Consider the following 24,344-nt stretch of genomic DNA (forward strand, 5'->3'; position numbering starts at 1 on the left):
AAAACATAATATTTGGGAAACTACAAGTCATTTGCCCTTGCTGAAAAGAAACGCAATAAATGGCTTGGAAGGAGATTAAGAAACTACGCGCCATTTTAAAGAGCTGGAAATGGCTGTATAGGTAACGGAAAAGCAGAGGAAAGGCAGCCCGATTGTGGTTTTAAATGGATCTCACTGGAGCAGGGCCGGAGGAGAAAGGAGAATGCTGCTCAAGATTAGAGGCACAGAACCCACTTAGGATGCCACAGTAGTTGTCAAGGTTAAATAATTTTATTATCCTCTTTAGTAACAAAAGGAACTGAAAGGAGATAAGAGTGGAAAGAAATACTTAGAAAGTAGATTAGCAGGGCTTGCCCTTAACAATTAGTAAACAAAATAGCCTGGGTGATAATTTGGAAGAGGAAGGAATAAATGATGAGGGTCCTTGGTTTGGCAAACTGTGTGGCTAGCAAAGGCACAAAAAAAAAAAAAAAGAAGGGAGAGAATACAGGAGTACATAGAGGTTTGAAAGAGAAAATATTATGGCAGTTTTTAGACATACTGAATTTAATATTATTCCAGTACATCCATTAGAAGATAAGTCAGAGTTTTAGATCAGAGTTCCAACTTAGAGCACCAGATAGGATTCAAGAGAAAAGATGAAGATGACTGAGAGCGTGAAGGTTTCCCAGGGACAGTTTGTGTTTTACGATGCATGGAAGAAGACTGTCTCATGAAGCAGCTGGGGGAAACAATACTTTAATGTGGCTTCAGATTTGATAAAAGGAATGAATAAAGGATATTCAGGCAAGAGCAAGAATCTAGTATGGTTGAATAGAAACTTAAGTATTTCTGTGTTTCATACCTACTACTGTGTGGAAAATAACATAGATTATACTGATATAGGTGAACTAAACATGTTATTTACTGACTGGGAAAATTTTTTAATAATAGAATCATTGACCTTTAATCAAGAAAATGTTTTTTACTAAATAAAAACATTGACCTTTAATCTAGATAAACATAATTTTAAAAATAATCAATATGAAATTAATTTTATTTTTACATTTAAAACTAATTTCTTTCTGAATAGACTGGTGGTTGCCAAGGGAGCAGGGGTTAAGAGAGGGATAAATCAGGAGTTTGGGACTAGCAGATGCAAACTGGTATATATAGAATGGATAAATACCAAGGTCCTAATCTATGGCAAAAAGAATTATATTCAGTATCCTGTGATACACCCTGATGGAAAAGAATATGAAAATGAATGTGTATGTATGTGTGTGTGTATATACACACACACACATATATACATATATATGTATAACTGTCATTTTGCCATAAAGCAGTAATTAACACAACGTTGTAATTCAGCTATACTTCAATAAAAAATAAAAATTAAAATTAAAAATAATTTTTCTCATTGTTTTAATGATTTAGCTGTCATTTAATTGCAGGTATAATGAGTTAAAATTTATATCTAATATAATTTTCAAATTTTAACTATATTCCGAATCAGCATGGGGATTAATCATGACAATGACCACCCGTCATGTGCTGATGGTCTTCATATCATGTCTGGTGAATGGATTAAAGGACAAAATCTTGGTGATGTCTCATGGTCCCGATGTAGCAAGGAAGATTTGGAAAGATTTCTAAGGTACTGAGGTCACTTGCTGTTGTTGTGTCATGAATGTGTATGTGCGCCTGCTTCCTCTACCCACCCTGGTATGTGGCATGGCAGAGTGGAAAGGGCGTGGATTAGGAATCAAGGCACTTGGTTCTAATCCTGGCTCTCCACTGGCTCATGGTGTCAATTGGGACATATTATTCAACCAACTCGTTTCTTAGTTTCCACATTTTCCAACAAGAGACTAGGCAATATGATTTGTAAGGCTGAAAATTATTGCAATGATAAAAAATGTTGCATAATATTAAATTGCCTCTTCAGAAATTCTCAGTGGAAACATTCTCAATGCTCATCCCTCTACATCTGTTGTTATCAAAAACCTCTTTAACAAAAGCTCTGCCTTTCTACTTCGTAGTTCTAAACTCTGAGTCTTTTTTCATTAATCCATAATTTTCACCATGATTATAGTCCTAGATTCTCCTCTTTTCAACATTCAGCTGGTAATATTAGCTTTTGCCTGGTTGGGAAAAAAATGAAAAAGAGTGTTATTGTTCTGATTTTCCCTTTAAAGCCCTGTTCTTTACTTATTTCTTCAGTAATAGAAGGGAAAGCTGAAACAGTACCAATAGGTGATATGCAAAGTCCCAGTCAATAAGTGAGAGAGAGATGCTTGAAGTATTCAAAAATCTAAGTAAGGAACATAGAAATACCTAACTAGCTAAATTCACTACTCAAATTTATTTTTCCATACTATTTAAATCGTCAAGTTAATTTTTTGTCAAATAAATATTAAAATCTACTAAAATATATTTATTACATTACTATAGCTCTTTCCAGAAACATGGGCAGTGTCATCTGGGCTTGTTCTTTGTCACTGAAGCAACAACCCCTCTGTAGGCCCTCGTGAGTGTGTGGTTTGGCTTAGTTGTCTTCTCGTGAATCAGAGCTATGATAAAATTAAATTTTACCCCATAAATGGAAGTTGTGGTGCAGTGTCAAGTCCAAAAATATTCCTACTATTAATAGTCACTTGAGCATGATTTTCCTGGATTCTTTAAATCCTTGAATATAGTTGATTTCTTACCTTCATACATTACTTTTAAGCAGTTACTCTCTGAGACTGAGCTTCTTCACCTTACAGATGTGTAACATAATAACCATCTCACGGTGTTGTGTAGATGAGCTTAATTAATTCAAATGAACGATCTTTAAAATCAAAAAGTTCTATTAACTTGAACATTGTTTTATTAATATTGATAGGATTATTGTAATAATTGTAAACACATGGTTCTCATATATGAGATAATTTCCATGAGCATTCAATAGAAGAGCTTATAAATAAAAGTAAGAACACATTTAATAGTATTAAAATGTTTGCTATTGCTACATTAACTAATTATAACAACTTTTTGCAGTTAATTCAGAATGTCACACATTATCTGCATATTGCTAGGTCAAAGGCCAGTAACTGCTTGCTGCAGACAAATCCCCACAGTGTCAATTCTGTGATGGTTCCTTCCAAGTTGCCAGAGATGACATACACTGCTGATGAGCAATGTCAGATTCTCTTTGGGCCACTGGCTTCCTTTTGTCAAGAGATGCAGGTAAGAGTTGTATCGAGGTGCAACTTTTTTAAAGTGTGTATTCATCTGTTATTTAGAAGTATTGATTGGAGGAGGGGGAGATGACTTTAGAGTTTGTGGCTCCAAAGAACCCCAGCATCGGAAAGAAGGATTTTTTTAGAAAAGGTTTCTTCATTTTTCCCCTGCCTTTTTGAAAGTGGTAGAAATTGGTGTCTGTATTGAATCAAAGTGAGGAAGGAATGATCCAAGAATTCCTACTTCAAAAATGATGCTTAAGTCAGGGAAACCTGTGCTTTATGACAGTTCATTGCTTTTATTTTAAATGTCTCTCTTAAAAAAAAAAAGTCTCTCTTACATGGTAGATATCTGGGTGAAAATGTAATAAAAACAGTGTATGAACAGGTAATTACTGAGGATGGATTATTTAATGCTTTATTACTTATTTAACCCTGAAAATAAATATATTCTATAGGAATAGAAATTAGAGAGTACATTTCTGATAGTTAAACTAGAAGCAAAGGGTAAATGTCTGATGGTAAACTAAGCAATGCCTGTATATTAGTATTCAAACTAATTATTCAGAGAGTCCACTTGTCCCATTCTAGGATAATCTGAAATCTGAAAGACTGAGCAAAATGACTGTCTTAACTGATGTAAGATATTAGCTCTATTTACCCTTCCTTTTCTCTTCTTGTCTCTCTTCCTGCAGCTCATCCCTTTGCTTCCCATTTCTTCCTACCTTTCCCGTACACATGCTTGCACACTCTTTGTATTTCAGGCTTAAACTCATAATCATGCTTGGAGTGAATTGATAGCTGTATTTCACTGTACCTAACTTTCTGTGATTGCCTGAAAGGAGTTTGGCTTTGTTGAAGATAATGCTGTCTTCAACATTCAAGATAATTATTGGCAGAATAATTAAAATCCATCATAAGGAAAAGATTATATGGCATTATGACATATTTTATGCTCTCTCTGCTTTCTTGTTCTTATCAAAGTTGTTGTTCATTTACATGTTATTTTCCTTTTATTAACTCTCCACCCTAGTGTGTAAGCTCCATGAGGGCAGAGTGTTTCTCCAGTGTTCAGTCCAGTGACTGACACATGCTAGGCACTCAGTGAATATCTGACTTAAGTTTAAAATAGGTGAATGTATAAAGAAGTTGGAGCTGTGTTAAATGTGACATGTGAAAGTGTGTGTAGACTGTAATAATCATCAGCAACAACAGACATCCAGAGGAACTGATATAGGTGTGTGATTATGAATGAACACACAGGATTCACATGTGGCAGACCTATGGATGCTTGGACCTTGGCATTGGGTGTGATAATTATGATAGTAGCCAGGTTGACCATCTGTTAGCTGTCCTAATACCTCTCTGCTCTCACCTACCGATCTTCTTATCCACTCTGCTTTCACCTCCAAGGACTTTAGACAATCAAAAATTGGGTCACAGTCTTCTTTCTTGAATCATCATGGTAAAATGAGTGTTTTGAGGTCAGAAAGTTTGGCTTTGCAGGCAGACACATCTACATGCAGAAATTAGCATGTTTTTGAAAACAGTAAGCTGTCAATCATTGCTATTGTACTGTTGCGTTAGGAGATGGTTTCAGTTGATGTGCTATAGAAAACTGATAGAGCTGAACAATGAAAAATGTTTACATTTTATGAAGTTTTACATTACCTGAAGTTTTAGAAAAACTCAGCAAATGATCAATTACAAACATAATTTTGGTAAATTTTAGATCATTTTTCATAAATACTATTTCTAAAAATTTTAGAAATTATTTTAAGTCTATATTGCAGTTGGTTAAATTTTACTAGTATCATTCCACAGTATTTTGAACTTTAAAATGGATGACAGAGTGTGTAAATCATTTATATTTATGATCTATTTTAATTCTTACAGCAATTATATGCCATAGTTATTATTCAGTTCTACATTATAGGTTAACAGTTTTGAGTTTTGTAGAAGTTAAAATAGCACAATTAAGTGATTACGCTTATGATGCAAGCATAGGCTTGCTAGATGCAAATCCAAAGAACAAGAGTATAGGCAACTACTATGTTCTACTGCTTTTTATGGAATTCACCCTTTTTTACATTGTCTTTTGTATGGGAAAATCCTTGGATTAGATCCTTAGATTAGATTCTTTATTCCCTAGAGCACTACACCATCAGGGTCAAGAAGTATCGTAATTGATTTTTTAAAAACTTTTTCTAGGCTGTTTGCTCTATTCATATCGTTGCTTCTTACTAACCTACCTGCGTGTATTTTTTTTTCTACCTCTGATGAAAGTGTAACAGTTTGTTCAGTTCAGTTCAGTTCAGTCGCTCAGTCGTGTCCGACTCTTTGCAACCCTATGAATCGCAGCATGCCAGGCCTCTGACCCCATGAATCACAGCACGCCAGGCCTCCCTGTCCATCACAAACTCCTGGAGTTTACTCAAACTCATGCCCATCGAGTCGGTGATGCCATCCAGCCATCTCCTCCTGTGTCGTCCCCTTCTCCTCCTGCCCCCAGTCCCTCCCAGCATCAGGGTCTTTTCCAATGAGTCAGTTATTTGCATGAGGTGGCCAAAGTATTGGAGTTTCAGCTTCAGCATAAGTCCTTCCAATGAACACCCAGCACTGATCTCCTTCAGGATGGACTGTTTGGATCTCCTTGCAGTCCAAGGGACTCTCAAAAGTCTTCTCCAACACCACAGTTCAAAAGCATAAATTTTTCGGCACTCAGCTTTCTTCACCGTCCAACTCTCACATCCATACATGACTGCTGGAAAAACCATAGCCTTGACTAGATGGACCTTTGTTGGCAAAGTAATGTCTCTGCTTTTTAATATGCTGTCTAGGTTGGTCATAACTTTTCCTTCCAAGGAGTAAGTGTCTTTTAACTTCATGGCGGCAATCACCATCTGCAGTGATTTTGGAGCCCAGAAAAATAAAGCCTGACACTGTTTCCACTGTTTCCCCGTCTATTTGCCATGAAGTGATAGGACCAGATGCCATGATCTTAGTTTTCTGAATGTTGAGCTTTAAGCCAACTTTTTCACTCTCCTCTTTCACTTTCATTAAGAGGCTTTTTAGTTCCTCTTCACTTTGTGCCGTAAGGGTGGTGTCATCTGCATATCTGAGATTATTGATATTTCTCCCGGCAGTCTTGATCCCAGCAGTTTGTTAGGAGATCTTAAATCTGTTTCTCAATATCCTAGGATGTTGCTTTGTTTTAAACTAGGCATTTTGCAAACGGAATTAAGTTTTAGGTTTTAAGTATCCAGAAATGTTCTCCTTTTTTCCCTTGAAATTATATGTGTGTGTGTGTGTGTGTATACACATATGACATTTTTATTCATGAAAGTCGTTCAGTCATGTTTGACTATTTGTGACCCCATGGACTATACAGTCCATGGAATTAAAGCCAGATTTTTCTCTCATCCAATCTGTGTATAATCTTCGTTAAGGACAATTTTAAAATAATGCCAGAAAAGATTGGGCTGCTGTGGGCAACCAGGAAAAAGCAACGTCTCCTAGTCAAGGTTTAGGTTGGAGAACACTAACTGCAAAGGCATGAAGCCTGGGCTCTGACAGTGGTTCTGTCTCTTATTAGTGGTGTAACATTAGTCAAACCTTTTTTTCTTTCTAAGTCACAATTTATTGAACAAGAAGAGGAAGTGTTGTAGAACAAGAAGAGGAAGTGTGTTATCTCTTAAAGTCTCTTAGGGCTAAGAGGCTGGACTTTAGTTCCAAAATCCAAAACACCATTCTGATACTGCCCTTGAAAATCACCTTTTCCATCCCAAACTGGTGGAACTTGGAAAACATTAGGTAGGTAGGTAGGTAGGTAGGTAGACAGGTAGGTAGGTGGGTAGTTAGATAGGGCCCTAGAAGAAATTTTTTAAAAAATTTAATCAATAATTTGATAAGTATAAAGTATGCATTGAGTTTCAGCTACTTTTTAGTTGTTGTTCTATGTACTAATAACACAGTAGGAGGTAACCTCCACCTTCATGGAGCTTGAAGTTTAGCTGGGGAGACAGACAATATGTAAATACATATGTAATATGCCAGTTGGTAATAATGTTTTAGAGAAGCATAAATTCAGATGAGAAAGGTAAGGAATACAACCAGGGATAGGAAGGTGGGAATGGTGCTATTTTATATAGGATAATCTGAGAAAGCTTCCTAAAGAAAGTGACATTTGTTTAGAAATCTGAAGGGAGTCAGATAGCAAGCCATACATTTACCTTGGGAAGAATATAACAAGAAGAAACAGATAGCAGACACACTAAAATGGAGTTAGATTCATGTTTTAAGTTTAAGATGTCCATTGGACATCCCAGTAGAGATGTTAGTAGGTCCAGATAGGCATCTATCTAGAAGTCCTCAACAAGGAGTTGATACTGAATTCATAATACTAAATTATGATACTATGAAATGAGTTAGAAGAGGAAAAACTCACAGTCTGAGAGCTTAATCACTACATTATTTGGAGGTTAGGAAAATAAGGAAAAAGCTGTAATTAAAACTCTGAAGAAGTCTATTGGTAGGAATAGAACCAAGAGAAAGTAGATCTTGGAGGCTAAGTGAAGACATTTTTCAAAGTGGAAATGTTTAAAAGTTCCAAAAGCTGAAGGCAAGGAGAGTAAAATGAAGTCTGAAAGTATGCAATTGCTATGTTTTTCCCACTGAGTTTGAGACAGTGTTACTTGAAGCTATCATGGCATCAACGAGCCCCTGAGTATCAGGAGGTAGAAGTTAAAAATATAAAGTGAAGTAGTTATAGGTGTAGAAGTAGAAGAGTTCTGCGAGTTAAGCTACACTCTTACACGTTCGGGTGGAAACATGTGAAGTCACCACATCTACCAGTCTGTGGTCTAGACTTTATCCAAAACAAATCTCCTAGAAGGCAAGCTCCATAACCTCAAAAGAGTCATCAGTCCTTTTTATCACTGTACCTCTGTCTCCTAAAAGAGTGTTCAATAAGTATTTGTTAAAGCAATAAATGAATCAACTGAATGATGGAATAATAACTTTGACATTTTACTCATAAAAATAATAATCAATTACTCACTGATTCTTAGCTGTATAATATGTCCAGAGAATATGAACGTAACCTTCTAAGATAGTCATTCAATAGCTACATAAAAAACAATTTGTAAGAGTATATAGCTTATATTTCACAGCTTACACATGAGTTATCAGGCATCCTTATGGCCATCTTATTTCCAATAAGTTATAAATACATGTTGAGTTGCAGGCGTAAGAATTCATAGCAACTTTTCAACATGTGTGTTGGATCTGGTACAGTCTGAGACAATGGCAGTTGGCCCATAGTATTTGAATTGGATGCTGCTCTTCTATTCTTCCTAACAGCTATATACAAGCACTGGGGACTCCAACATTATGTATGTGCTGATTTAATTAATGATATAAATTTACCCTTGAAATAGCAGCTTACATCTGAAAAATGTTTAAAGGCATAGCTGTAGAGATGCTTGTGAAACATCCCAACCCTCAGCAATAATTGCTTACTCTTTTCCATGAATATGCTAAATTCTTGGATAGCCTTGTTCCTGGATCCTGAGCATTGGTGCCTCCAGGCCATCTGGTATCTTGTGGCTGAGCCAGCTACAACTACAATAAGTTATCTTCAGGGCTACCTAAAATTAATTCGTCTGACTAAGAATGCAGAGGTATGGATGCTTCCTCAGAATCAATAAGAAATGTCTGCTTGAGGGTTACGTTATTTGTGAAACAAGAAAGTTTGCTGAAAAAGAAAAAATGAAGGCCTCCAGGAAACTTAAGATTCAGCCTTGAGTTTCGGACTAGGCACAGTGAGTTACATACATATTGTATAAAGAACTTTCCAGTGTAATTGAAGTCTATGGTGACTGAAAGTACCATAGAAAGACCAGTTTTAAATTTCTCTTATGTTGACTTGATACATCAAAGTATGTAGGACTCCTAAAACCTCTCATTTGATCTAATGGACAGCCTGGCATTGAAATAAGTACCTTGAAGAATTCAAGAAGATTGAGTCTCTGCGATTTGGGCCTTGTGAAACTCCAGAGGCAACAAGAATTTGAACTAAAAAACCTTATCATGAAATAGCTCTTGATGGCAAGAAGTTGTTTGGGCAATGAATACAGTATTGTTGATAAATTTATTGTTGATAAATGAATACTGTATTGTTGATAAATTTAGCATTGATAAATTGTTGTTTTTTTTGTTTGTTTCTTTGTTTTATTTTTTTTTTTATTAGTTGGAGGCTAATTACTTCACAACATTTCAGTGGGTTTTGTCATACATTGATATGAATCAGCCACAGATTTACATGTATTCCCCATCCCGATCCCCCCTCCCACCTCCCTCTCCACCCGATTCCTCTGGGTCTTCCCATTGCACCAGGCCCGAGCACTTGTCTCATGCATCCCACCTGGGCTGGTGATCTGTTTCACCATAGATAGTATACATGCTGTTCTCTCGAAACATCCCACCCTCACCTTCTCCCACAGAGTTCAAAAGTCTGTTCTGTATTCTGTGTCTCTTTTTCCGTTTTGCATATAGGGTTATCGTTACCATCTTTCTAAATTCCATATATATGTGTTAGTATGCTGTAATGTTCTTTATCTTTCTGGCTTACTTCACTCTGTATAATGGGCTCCAGTTTCATCCATCTCATTAGGACTGATTCAAATGAATTCTTTTTAACGGCTGAGTAATATTCCATGGTGTATATGTACCACAGCTTCCTTATCCATTCATCTGCTGATGGGCATCTAGGTTGCTTCCATGTCCTGGCTATTATAAACAGTGCTGCGATGAACATTGGGGTGCACGTGTCTCTTTCAGATCTGGTTTCCTCAGTGTGTATGCCCAGAAGTGGGATTGCTGGGTCATATGGCAGTTCTGCTTCCAGTTTTTTAAGGAATCTCCACACTGTTTTCCATAGCGGCTGTACTAGTTTGCATTCCCACCAACAGTGTAAGAGGGTTCCCTTTTCTCCACACCCTCTCCAGCATTTATTGCTTGTAGACTTTTGGATAGCAGCCATCCTGACTGGCGTGTAATGGTACCTCATTGTGGTTTTGATTTGCATTTCTCTGATAATGAGTGATGTTGAGCATCTTTTCATGTGTTTGTTAGCCATCTGTAAGTCTTCTTTGGAGAAATGTCTGTTTAGTTCTTTGGCCCATTTTTTGATTGGGTCATTTATTTTTCTGGAATTGAGCTGCAGGAGTTGCTTGCATATTTTTGAGATTAATCCTTTGTCTGTTTCTTCATTTGCTATTATTTTCTCCCAATCTGATGGCTGTCTTTTCACCTTACTTATAGTTTCCTTTGTAGTGCAAAAGCTTTTAAGTTTCATTAGGTCCCATTTGTTTAGTTTTGCTTTTATTTCCAATATTCTGGGAGGTGGGTCATAGAGGATCTTGCTGTGATTTATGTCGGAGAGTGTTTTGCCTATGTTCTCCTCTAGGAGTTTTATAGTTTCTGGTCTTACATTTAGATCTTTAATCCATTTTGAGTTTATTTTTGTGTATGGTGTTAGAAAGTGTTCTAGTTTCATTCTTTTACAAGTGGTTGACCAGTTTTCCCAGCACCACTTGTTAAAGAGGTTGTCTTTTTTCCATTGTATATCCTTGCCTCCTTTGTCAAAGATAAGGGGTCCATAGGTTCGTGGATTTATCTCTGGGCTTTCTATTCTGTTCCATTGATCTATATTTCTGTCTTTGTGCCAGTACCATACTGTCTTGATGACTGTGGCTTTGTAGTAGAGTCTGAAGTCAGGCAGGTTGATTCCTCCAGTTCCATTCTTCTTTCTCAAGATTACTTTGGCTATTCGAAGTTTTTTGTATTTCCGTACAAACTGTGAAATTCTTTGGTCTAGTTCTGTGAAAAATACCGTTGGTAGCTTGATAGGGATTGCATTGAATCTATAGATTGCTTTGGGTAGAATAGCCATTAAAATTGGTAAAGTTGAAGATTTTTTTTTACTGTTCTTTCTTCCTGTAATTCGGTTAAAACTGTCAGGAATTAAATCTGCCTCTCTTGCCATCTAATCAAAGCTTAATCCTATTCTTTGAGTGTTAGTCCTATGCAGTATGTGAGTACGTGAGTTTGATGGCAAATTACTTGACTGGATAATCTAGCTCTTTAATTTTTTCCCTTAGAACTAATTTTTTATGACTTCTTATTGACATGGGCTTTTATTTTTTAGGTCTCTCTCTCTGTAAATTACCTATTTACATTTTGCCCATTTTTTAAGCTTTCTGTTTTTCTTGAGTTGCAGGAGTTCTTTCTGTATTCTGTATTCTAGATGAGACTTTCTTATTACTTATAAAGCATGTCATTATGTCACAAAGCGTGTCAAAGCGTGTCGTTTTGCTTTTATTTATAGCTTTTTATACACAGTGTCTTTCTACAGTTTTGAAGTGGTGAATCAATCAACTTTTCCCACTAGGTTGTGCTATTTTTGTTTTCTTATGTGTGTATATTCTTTTTCATTATTTTCCATTCTAGGTGTTCACAATATATTGAATGTAATTCCTACTGTGCTGTATCATATGTCCTTATTGATTCTCTATTTCATATACAGTAATGCATATCCATTAAACCAGAACTCCCAATGTATCCCTCCCTTTCTTTTCCCTCTGGTAACAATAAGTTAGTATTCTGCATCTGTGAGTCTCATTCTGTTTTTGTTTTTTTTTTTTTTCATTTATTTTTATTAGTTGGAGGCTATATGCAAAACAGAAAAAGAGACACAGATGTACAGAATAGAATTTTGGACTCTGTGGGAGAAGGCGAGGGTGGGATGTTTCGAGAGAACAGCATCGTTCTGTTTTGTAAATAATTTCGCTTGTCTCATTTTTTAAGATTCCCTATGTAAGTGATATGATATTTGTCTTCCTCTGACTTATTCCACTTTATATCATAATCTGTAGGTCCATCTATGTTGCCACAAATAGTATTATTTCATTCTTTTTTATCACTAAATAATATTCATATGTGTATATATATATATACACACACACGCACATACATAAACACTCACACACACATACCACATCTTCTTTATCAGTTCATCTGACTTTATCAGTTCAACGGACTTTAGGTTGTTTCCATGCCCTGACTGTTGTAAATAACGCTGCAGTGAACATTGAGGTGCATGTATCTTTTGTGATTGGGAGTTTTCTCTGGATATATGCCCATGTGTGGAATTGCTGGATCACATAGTAACTATTTTTAGTTTTTAAGGAACCTCCAAACAGTGTTCCATAGTGGCAATACCACTTTACGTTCCCCCCAGCACTGTAAGCGCGTTCCTTTTTCTCCACACTGTCGCCACCAGTTTTTATTTGTAGACTCTTCAATGATGGCCATTCTGACCAGCCTGAGGTGATATCTCATTGTAATTTTGATTTGCATTTCCCTAGTAGTTAGCGATATTAAGTATCATTTCATGTGCCTGTTGACCACCTGTATGTCTGCTTTGGAGAAATATCTAGTTGGGTCTTCTGCTAAAGAATGTATGGTTTTTAAAGTTCATTATCTGTCACTAAATCTTAGATGAAACATAATATTATTATTCAAAATATGTGTTTATTTTTATTTGATCTTTTAGTGTTGAAAAGTTTAACAAATGTGTTCAAATACCCAACTCTAACAACTGATTTATTTTTCTCTGTGTTTCTGTCAATTATTTACTTATATATCATTTAGTTATATTACAGGCACATACATATTTATGACTTTTATCTGTTGATCTGTTTTTCTCTTTTGCATGTTTTATGGCTTGTGCCTTAAAATCTATTTTGTATGTCATTAAAACCATTATCCTAATTAATATTTATCACATTTTTATCTTTAACCTTTCCAGATAAAATAGAATCACAGATATGAGTATGGCTAGATGGATATGTTTACTAGAGAAAAGCAATTACTAGATTTTGTATTTTTCTATTTAAACCAATGCAATAATTTTTTGGCATTTTCATGAGCTAGTTTAATACTTTCTATATTGATTTAAATTAGTTTTATAAAAATTTTTGTCAACTTTTTTGTGTTTGTGTTTTATACTTATGCTCTATTTTTTGTTATTGTCTCCTCTGCTACTTTACATTTACAACGAAATTTTCCTATACTTTCAAAAGTCAGACATTCTTTATATCTGTTTATGAGTATGACTAATCAGTTCTTTTTTCTTGATGAATAGTATTCCACTGGAACATAAACTGTTTTGTTTATCAGTTCACCTCTTAGTAGACATCAGTATGTTAGCTATTATGAATCAAGCTATTCAGAAGATTTATGAATGTTTATTTGTATATACATGTTTTCATTCTACATTATTAATACATTAACATGTTATTTATCAATGCATTAGTTTTTTGCAAACTCTGGGGGTAGGGACTGGTGGCCTGTTTTTATAAATAAAGTTTTACTGGAATACGGTCACCTTCTTTGTTCACACATTTTCTTTGGCTGCCTTCAAACTACAGTGAGTGATAAATAGTTGCAACTGAGATCCCATGGCCCACAAGCCTGAAGTATATGCTGCATGGCCCTTTACAGAAAGAGTTTACTGACCCCTGTCACAGCACATACTCTGCATTCCTCCAAAGAGTGTTTTGAGTTTTGTTTTCACAAACAATTAAGTTTGTTAGAATCAAACTGGAAACTATCTTATCTGCTGTGGATAGCACTTCATATGTTACATCAGCTCACTTTTTCCTTATTTCGAGCATGTCCCTTGCATGTATGGTACAGGTGTCACATAAAGACCTAAGCTTTTCTGACTCTCTTCTTTTTGGGGCTTCCCTGGTGGCTAAAGAAGATGGCAAAGATGGTTAAAGAATCTGCCTGCAATGCAGGAGACCCTGGTTTGATCCCCGGGTCAGGAAGATCCCCTGGAGAGGGGAATGGCAACCCACCATGGGCAGAGAAGCCTGGTGGGCTACAGTCCATTGGGGTCACAAAGAGTTGGACACAACTGAGCAACTAACACTTGAAGTTTTGACAGCTTTGACTGCATCCGTTTCTGTCTTCATGAGTCTAAAAAGATGGCATGTGTTACTTTAACCATTGTGTCATGCCATGGCCACAATCCAGTGTCAGATCAAAGTCACAAAGACGATGAACTCAACTTGTGCCGATTCTTTAAGCTCCCCTAAACAGCTGATCTGCCTTTGTTCTACATTTTGAAACTACAGAAAATTGTTTTTTGCTGTCATTCCACAGTTTATGTTTGTTAGCTACAGGAGGATTGGTCTTCTGGGAACTTATTCCACCATTCCAGAAGGGGAATATTTTTATCTTATATTTCTCATTCTTACAAGGAATGTCTGGATCATTTTTTTTTCAAATGTTTCAAACAGTTCCTTCTCACTTTTTATTCTTTTCTTTGTGTGCATGCTCAGTCGTGTCCAACTCTTTGCGTCCCCATGGACTGACTCTTTGCAGCTCCATGAACTGCAGTATGCCAGGTTCCTCTGTCCTTCACTATTTCCCGGAGTTTGCTCAAATTCATGTCCATTGAGTTGGTGATGCTGTCTAACCATCTCATCATCTGCTTTCCCCTTCTTTTGCCTTCACCACCACCTGGGATTCATTAAGTATGTACTGACAGTTCTTCATTCTCTAAATTTCTTCTTACTCCTTGATTTTCTTTAACACACCAAGATGTGTTCTAATGAGGGGTCCTTTGAAGCTTGCTGCTACATTTGTTGGCTATCCATAGACTATACTTTTCTTGACATCTGTTACTCTGCTTCTACCACTAGCAGTCATAAAGCATATGTAGTGAAGGAAGTAAAATAGAAGAGATCAAATTTACTTAGCTGTCAGTGGTCAAATTAATTCTGCTAAGGGATTAAGTTTTTGAGATGTAAATGTGATAGATTTCTAGTATTTCTTCCCATTAAAAAGGTTTATAATAATGACTGAAGTCCAATTTTTATTGTTTTATGTAATAAATATTTATTTAGGTTTATCATCATTTTTGTCAGGTTCTTTGATCACAAGTGCTTTTCAGCCCTTCCCTATGAGATCATATTCCTCTTGAAGTATAACATTTAGAAGTTCCTTTGGGGAAAATCTGTTGGCAGTAAACAGTTTTTGTTTCCTTGAAGAGTCTTTATTTAACTTTCAGTCTTGAATAAAATTTTAGCTGAGTTAAGAAGTCTAGATTGACAGTTATGTTCTTCCTCTCTCTGCTTTGAATACATCACAAATGCACTTTTTTTTAATGTTTGTGCTAAGATGCCATCTTCTCTATTTTCCTAATCTTAAAAGGAAACTTTCAACATTTTATGGGTTTTTTGGTGATGTTTGTTGTAGATTTTTATAGATGTCCAGATGTCCATTAACATTCAAGATGTTTCCTTCAGTGGCTAGTTTGCTAACTTTTTTTAATGAATGGATGTTTAATTGTGTCACAAGCTGCATATCGAGAGATACAAAAATCATAGATTTTGAAGTTTTTATGTACTTGATTGTATTAATCAAATCTCTAATATTATAGTAGCCTTGTATTCCAAGAAAAACCCAACATGATCGTGATGGAACATTACATTTTTTTCATGGATTGCTGGATTAAGTTTGTTAAAAAATGTGTAGTTTATTTCAATCTAAGTTCATAAATGAAGTAGATCACTACTTTCATTTTCTTTTCAAACTGCTGTCTGGTTTGGGCATCATGATGTGTGTTTAGAAATATTTTCTCTTTTTCTGTTCTCTAGATAGTTTATGTAAATTGAGAATTCAAGTGTTTAGATCAGTTGTATTCTTTGTGGGAAGATTTTTAATACTTTTGGTTATTCTGTGGTTACACAGTAGTTTCAACTTTTCTATTTCTTCTTGGATCCATTTTACCAAGTTCTTAATAAATTTTTAAAAAATATTTCTCCATTTCATATACATTGTAAAGTTTTTTGGTGTAAAGTTGTTCACAGTGTCTCTTCTTATTTCTGTAAGCCTTTACATGATCAGTAGATGTCCCTTCATTTTTTTATTCCTAATAATATTTATTTTTACCTTCTCTTTTTTGTTGATTAGTTTCAATATTATTATTTTCCACAAAGAACTACATTTCAGCTTTTTCTTATTTCTTCTGAATCTTTGTATTCTATTTTTTGGATACCTCTCTTTCTCTTTCCCTTACTTTGTTCCTCTTTTTCATCTTTAACAATACCAAGGTGCTCTCTGATAGAAAAATTATTTTTGAAAATATTATCCCATACTGAATTACACTTACAGTCAGACATTACATTATTGAAATTATAGTTTGGAAGATAGTTTATGGACAAACAAGGAGTTACATGTTCAAGATTTAATTGCTGCTTCCATGCACATGCATTAAATATTTTTTATTTTAACATGAAATTTAGGACATGTTAGTGGATCTATTTTCTATAAAAAATGGGTACATGTTGTCTTTGAAGATAAATTTTATGATATCTATACATGGACAGTTAATCTTCCATTTAAATTATTCCATTGAAAAGATATAGCTTTTCATATAAACTTTTTAAAAGCCTTCTTGAGATAAACATCCAACTTCATTTATGCTTTTAATGGTCATTTCTTATTATAGAGGAGTAAAAAAAGAATGTTATATTATTTTTGTTAGTTTGCTAGGAGATGCTGGGTTACGCATTTCTGTCCTGGATTCCTTTGCACAGCATTTTAAGTATTAAAGTTCTTAATTGACATATTAAGAGATTTCACTAATTAAGTTGAAAGGAATATTTGACTCTGGGCTGTGAAACACACAGAGAGCATTTGCTTCTAACAAAATACACAACCCTGCCCCTCTTAAGAAAGAGTTTGGTGTTACATAGCTCTAATATCACATATCTGAGATTTTGCACTTCTCAAGTTGAAAACCGTCCATCCCATTTCTCCCATATTTTATTTCTTTACTTTTGACAATTTGGTTTGAAATCCTGAATCTGAGTTACCTTTCACAATGAGGTTATAATTTACTTTCCGTAAGATCCCAGAACTATAGACAATAAAGAGTAAAGAGATCTCCTCTATGAGAGATTTATTCTACATGACTGTGCTTATCTTGAAAAGCTGCCAAGTTTGCTTTTATGCTCTCAGGGCCTCAAGTGGGAATCAATTAGAGTACCTGCTGTTTTGAATAGCAGATAATGGTTGAAGGTCAGAATTTAGACCACCAACAGTGTTCAACAAGCAAGCATGATTTTAAAACTACAACATAAACAAGTTTTGTTTTTTAGTTCAGTATGCATTGGTTAACTAATGAACTTGATTAAAATAATTCATGTTACAATACAACTAAGCTTTATTGAAAATTAATAAAGCAAAATTCTTCTTTGGTGGAAAATTCATCATTTGACCCCATAATTATAAAATTTTATTAACAAGATTGTCTTGGAGGAAAAAGAAAACTTTTAGGAACTAAAATCCTCAGGTTAGATATCCACTAATTCAAATATAAATGTGTCCACAAAAGTACATGATAAACAGTTAACCTCTCTGCTTATTTTCAAGAGTCAAAAATATTACAGAGAAGCTGTTTGATTTAGGCATTCTTTAAAATTAGTTCCTGGATAAATTTTTGATGAATGATATGTACAAACAATAGCTCATATATTAAACTAAATCATGTTCTAAATATAATGTTTTTGTATGAAATATTTTTAGGCAGAAAAACTGTCACAGCAGATAAAATTGTGCAAATAAAATATATCACACTCCTGCCATAGAGTATTGAATTTTTAAGAGCTTAAAACAGTTCCGAAATCTAAATTTTTAAATAAAGAATAGGAAAATAATATTTGGAGAGTTGTAACAAATTCGGAATTGGAGATGTAACAGACCTGCATGAAAACTTAGTTTAAATATATCATCCCCAAAGTGTTCAGTAGATTTGGGTCATAAGTTAATTTTAACTTTGCAGTGATTTTCAATCTGTTTTGAACACCTCTGCCAGGATCAATCTCCTAAAATAGCCTTTTTATCTTATCAACCTGCTTGTCAACTGCTGAGTGGCTTCTTTTTCCCTCCAAATATGGAGTCCCTAGTCCATCCTGGCACTCAGGATCTGGATTTTCTATCTTTAAAATCTTGTTCACTACTCCCTTCCCTTATATACATCCTCCCATCTGACTGATCTTCTCACCAGTCCAATTTCAAAGACTTTTTTTCACATCAACACTTATTCTGTCCTTATCAACATGCTTGCTTCTGCCCTTTTCTCCAGATATCTGGATAGGTAGTCACACAATCATCTTCAAGATAGATCACTCTAGCTGCTGTAAGTATGCCACATGGATTTCATATTTCTGTGTAATCTGTTAATAACATGCGTGTATTTCAGAAACGTCACCCATCCTGTAGACATAGAAAGTCCTTAAGAATGTGGTAGTTGTGCCTTTTTATCTATCTCTCTGGGCTGCCATAACTATAGAATTCTTTTCTTTCAGTGTTGCTGTGTTTTATGCTGTTTTTGTTTGTTCCTTCAGTATTTTTGTTCCCAGTATTTTTGTCTGTTCCTTTAACTTTTCCCTAGAAAAAGTTAAATGTATTCTTGGTATCTAGGATGCATTCGTACTGTGGAAAATTGACTGACAACAGTTACGGGAAATGTGCCCACTGAGAATCCCTGTATCACATCAGGGGCCAAGGCGATGTAATGCAATAGTGAAGTACTAACATGGCATGTGGCATACAGCAAAGCAGAAGTGAGGACAGACTTCAAGATAGGAGGCATTAAATTCATACCGTAGGCACATTACTTTGATTCTTCCAGGTTGGTTCATATAATGTGGTATAAAAAATGATTTTTAGCTTACAGTTTTCTGTTGAAGCTACTTAATCTTGATAGTCATACATGTTTTTATTTAAAGAAATTTAAAAATAGTTAAATTTATGAAACATTTTGTCTTTATGTCAGTCTTCTTAGCACTATAAATAAGCCATAGACTATTTCAACTGTAAGTTTAATATTAAAGGTACTCAAAGGATGTTTTCTTCAAATCATTTCTGATGTTCTATTAAAATTGCTCTCTCAAACCTTATAGACGTAACCTCAAAAATGTGATGCCTTCCCCTTATTAGTTATTATACCCTTGTTTTCAGCATGTTATTTGCACAGGCTTGTGGTGCAAGGTGGAAGGGGAGAAAGAATGCAAAACCAAACTAGATCCACCAATGGATGGAACCGATTGTGACATTGGTAAGGTAAGTTATTGGTGGTGCTATCTGAAGTATAAGACTATGAAGTGAAACTTAAGAAGAAACTTACATTTCTCCTATAAGTATAACCAGTGAGACATTTTCTCCTGCCAGTTATAAAGGTATCTATCTTAACACTAGTAGAGTACTTTTATTATATATAAAAACTTCAGCATTTCATCTGTTTTCAATTTTAACACATGGCTGTTTTTTAAACATCAGCTGTATTTTTTATTGTTGATTATAACGGTGTGGAGAATTGGATATAGGTATTACTTTAACAAAAATTAAATATTTTTACTATTAAACTTAAATATAAGTATTCACAAATTAATAAAAATAGTAAAATTTCTCAGAGTGAATTAATCCTTTAAAGAAGTATAAAGTATTGTCTTAGGAGAGCCACTGAGTGTAATTTTTCCTTGTCATTTCAAGCATCATGAATAAAATATTCTAATTAACATTTGGGAGATTAGTAAACATTTAACTGTCTTAAGTTGTTAAATGTGTTTCATAAGGCTGTAGAAATTTATTAGTATATATTTCCAGAACATTTCAATTGCTATAAAAATTAATTTTCTTTTACAAATATGAAGGAATTAGATCCTATATAAACTTATAGCTAATGTAATCAAAATATAGTACACTAGTTTACATAATTTTCCATTTTTTATTCTATGAAGGGAAAGTAGAACAGCTATTACTTTGTTCATTAGATGTAAGATCAGAAAACTTGCCTCTGAAGACTATGAATTTTCATTATATTTGAAACAAATCAACAGCATAAATATTACTTGGGGTGAATTACTTAGTGAAAAAAGTTATATAGCTAGTTTAAAAACACATGTACTTGAAACATGGACAGAAATGGAAATCTAGCAATTACACTTCTAGAATTTTGTCCTAAATAAATTCTTAACATGTGTGCACAAATATAGGCATGTTTGCATGTACACACACATAGACTTAGGTGAGGATGTCACCTGCTGTGGTGAGAAATAAGAAAAAACAAAATATTCATTGGAAGAGGAATGGTTCCAGTGTAGCTGTTCCCAGATTGAGGTAGATATATCAAGATATCAATATATCAAGATATATTAACTTGAAAAGATCTACTAGACCTGGTGGTTAGTATAGAGACATGTTAGAAAAATTCGTACTTTATATGGTACCATTTGAGATTTAGGGAAAAAGCAATTTGTGTACAAATGTGAGTATGCACACAGAATTTATATATTTTTAAGCTCATAGAAAGTGGTTTGAAAACATAAACTCCAAATTATAATTAGTAGTTAACTCTTGGGAGGGAGTTGGAATTGATGGATGGAATAAAACAATTGACAATAAGGGTGAATGCAACTTTTCTCCTGACATTTTTGAATTGTTTGACATAAGCCTGTAGTCATTTATTACTTCTATGATTTCTTTAACAAGAAAAAGAAAAATGTACAAATTAAGTCCCAAATAATAGAAAAGGACTAGAAATATTTTATCACCCAATACAATCAGTAAGAAAACTGGTTCCTTAATAGAGAACTTCTGTGAAATATCAGTCAGTTGTTTACAGACTGCCAAATGTGTTTTCTGTGAGCTTATGCAGAGAGTCAGAATTTGGATTTGTTTTAAATTATACACAAAAGTGCAATAATGTGTGTATATTGGGCAAGCCTCATGGTATTATGCTGAGTAATTTATTGCTTGAGTCATAAAACTCTGCACCAGCAATAATTTTCATCATCCCTGAAACACGAAAGCGGTAATAAACAGAGAGAACCAAATATTCAGCCACACGTCTGCAGACATCACACAGTCCATTTCTGTTACCTAGTTCTTCATTAGCAATTTAAAATCCGTTCATTTTTATAATCTGGTGTCCTAAATATTTTTCTATTGTTTTTTTCTTCTGATATTTATGAGAATAAATGGCATTCTTGAGTTCTCTAAGATAAACTTACTCTTTCAGCAATCAAAACTGTAATTATTCATTAAAAATCAATGTTTCGTTTCCCTGTAATTGTGCTAATGATATTCTCTGTGGTTCTATAATGTTTTGTATGTTGAAATAACTAATGAACTTCTCAGTTCCCCAGGCCAAGTGGGCTTTTCCAACTCTCCATCTGGTCCAGCTGTTGCAGGAACCATCATGGAAGTAGCTTCCAACGCTCTGTAACTGAGGGCTGTAGGGCGAGAACATTTGGGTGCTTGCAACCTCGCGCTGAACCCTGCTAGCTCAGTACATGGCAGTCCGAGAAACAAAGCTGAGAACTTCATAATGTGTTACACTCTAGTGACGTTAACTGAGCTGTATAACTAGTTCACCTAAGAGTATACAATTAAGTCTGAGGAGGTGTCAGCAAGAATTTTATGATTCATAGTTATCTACCATTTATACACGGCCTTTTCCAAATTAAAAGCAGCCTGTTTTCTTTCTTCTCCTTTTCTCTTTATAATACTGGCATCTGTGTTTACATTTATATTAACAGAGGTCTATGGGTTGATAAATGATTTGATTAAAACCAAGAAATGTATGTCTTTCACTTGAAATATTTTCTAGGAATGGGAGGATGGAGAAGGAAAGCTAAATACCAAGTGACTAAAATATTAGACTGTTTTGAAGGATGCTGCCTAATATATTTTAATTATTTACTTTCCTAAGTTCTTAAGTGATGAAATTATTATCATCATGCTTTATTGAAAAAATGAAGATTGTAATATCCTTAGTCACAAATTTACATAAGAAGACAGTTTATTGCCTTCTTTCTTCCTCTTATTTCATCTAACAATATATATACAAGAGGATTTAATTAGACAATAATATTTCCTTTGTCATTTTCAAGAACCTCTTCCAATTGGGTGTTTTCTTCAACTTCCTAGGCATATTCACATAGAAATTAGAGAGAATAGAAATATAGTCAAACTTTTTTAGGTCATGTACTATCACAGAAAGAATCTATATTATAGATTTCCTTAGCATTTTCATAGATCATACTGAATTATTCAATATGAGAAATGTTGAGTTCTTTAAACCTTGTGTAATACATTTTTTGAAACTAAAATATACGAATGAAACAAAACATGCTAAAAAATTCATGAAAAGCATTAGGTTCATTTTGCATATAAACCCAATAGAATATATTGTATAATAATTACACAAAGCACTTAAAACTTTCCCCAGTGTTGAAACAAAGCTCCACCTAGAAGACACAAAAGCAGGTTTTCCATAGTTTCACCCAGAGAGTTGGTTATCTGAAGTTAATGGACTTTAACTATTGTACTATGCTTTCTTTAAATTTCACCAATTTCGGGATGCAAGTTTAGCTTGTATATCTGTTTCCATTTCTCTTCATCTGCCAGACGTGTCTAGTTTAAATGACATGCAAGTCTAGATCTGGGTTTTTCCCAGAATATTTTTAGTTCACTGTGAACTCTCGCCCAGCCTTTCAGTGCCAGCTTACCACTAAATGGGCGAGGAGCTGTGATACGCTCTTGGGGGGTAAAAATAAATACCCTTCATGTAGGTCAAATCTACTTGACCAACTGAAGTTTGGCAGGGTTCACTTTGAGGTTTTTTCCCCCCCATGAATGGCACATCATTAAATCCCTAAAACCAGTAAGTTATTTCAAAGTTTTCACAAGGTCTGCTTTTTCCCCCTTTTACAATATTCAGGCTGAATCTTCCTACAAAAATCTCAGTTTATTTAATGTCAATCTTACCATATCATTATGCTCTGAGTTATTGAGGTTTTGTTTTGTTTCTTCCCAAGCCTGGATGTAAAACTCTTTGAATCTGAAAGAGATTGAATTTTGTTTTAATTTTATTGAAATATAGTTGATTTACAGTGTTGTCTTAGTTTCATGTATACAGAAAAGTGATTCAGTTATTACATATACATGTATCTGTTCTATTTTAGATTCTGTTCCCCTTATAGATCATTACAAAGCACTAGTAGAGTTCCCTAAATTTCACATTATTAGAGAAAATCTTCAGGAACTATTTATTACATAGAAAAGCACTAACTGGGCTCACACAAAACTTTATAGCATAGTTTTATAAATTCTTCTAAAAACTGCATTTAAACACATATTTTCAAAATAAGTTTAAAAAAAACAGATCATTTAAAATCATAATAGAATTTTGGTGAGATTTCTGGAAACTTATTGATAAATTTAATATAATGATATAGAATTTGGTGTTATTAGTATTTTTATTTTGGTTAATCTTTATTAAATTGTCAGCATGGACTATGCATTGTGCTTAGTTTCATTCAGCCTCTGCTAAGTCTATTAGTTATATATGATTTTCATTCACATTTTGAAATGGGAAAACTGAGGATCAGAGAATTGCTATGATTTCTTCAAAATCCCTTATAAATCATGTTGCCACTGGTACAGAAAATTATTTAGAACTAGTATGATCATCTTGCTCAACCCTTGTCATTATACAATCAGTTATCTAAATTTTTTAATCTTATTATCTCCAACATGGTTTTGTTCAGTTAATTTTTACCTTTAATATCTTTGCTGTGATCATGATAGATCTGATTTTCCAGGAATAAGGAGAAATTATCGTGGCTCAGCTGGTAAAGAATCCCCCTGCAATGCAGGAGACCTGGCTTCCATTCTTGGGTTGGGAAGATGCCCTCAAGAAGGGAAGGGCTACCCACTCTAGAATTCTGGCCTGGAGAATTCCATGATCTGAATAGTCCATGGGGTCGCAAAGAGTTGAACATGACTGAGCGACTTTAAAACAAAAAAAAAAAGGAGAAATTATAATAATCTCTCCATCAAATTCTGTCTAACATTCCTCAGTGACCACAAAAAAAAAAAATTCTTTGGCTGCTTCTGTTTAAAATTAATGACAAAATAAATATAAAAAAGAAAATGAACATACTGCTTTATCTTCTGTCATTGCTGTCTTTCTCATGATGGAAACTTAGGGGG

The 24,344-nt window shown here is 34.5% G+C and overlaps 1 protein-coding gene across 2 annotated transcripts in view; it reads left to right on the forward strand.

Moving 5' to 3' along the window:
* The window catches only part of ADAMTS19 (ADAM metallopeptidase with thrombospondin type 1 motif 19), a 261,654-nt gene that overhangs the window by 151,254 nt on the left and 86,056 nt on the right, over positions 1-24,344 (forward strand). For both annotated transcript variants that reach the window (XM_043465964.1, XM_043465966.1), the window contains 3 exons: positions 1,499-1,639; positions 3,063-3,213; positions 19,308-19,409. In XM_043465964.1, the coding sequence (XP_043321899.1) occupies positions 1,499-1,639; positions 3,063-3,213; positions 19,308-19,409 (394 nt within the window). The remainder of the gene's footprint in view (positions 1-1,498; positions 1,640-3,062; positions 3,214-19,307; positions 19,410-24,344) is intronic.

This window comes from Cervus canadensis, chromosome 4, assembly GCF_019320065.1.
Source record: "Cervus canadensis isolate Bull #8, Minnesota chromosome 4, ASM1932006v1, whole genome shotgun sequence".
Classification (NCBI taxonomy): domain Eukaryota; kingdom Metazoa; phylum Chordata; class Mammalia; order Artiodactyla; family Cervidae; genus Cervus; species Cervus canadensis.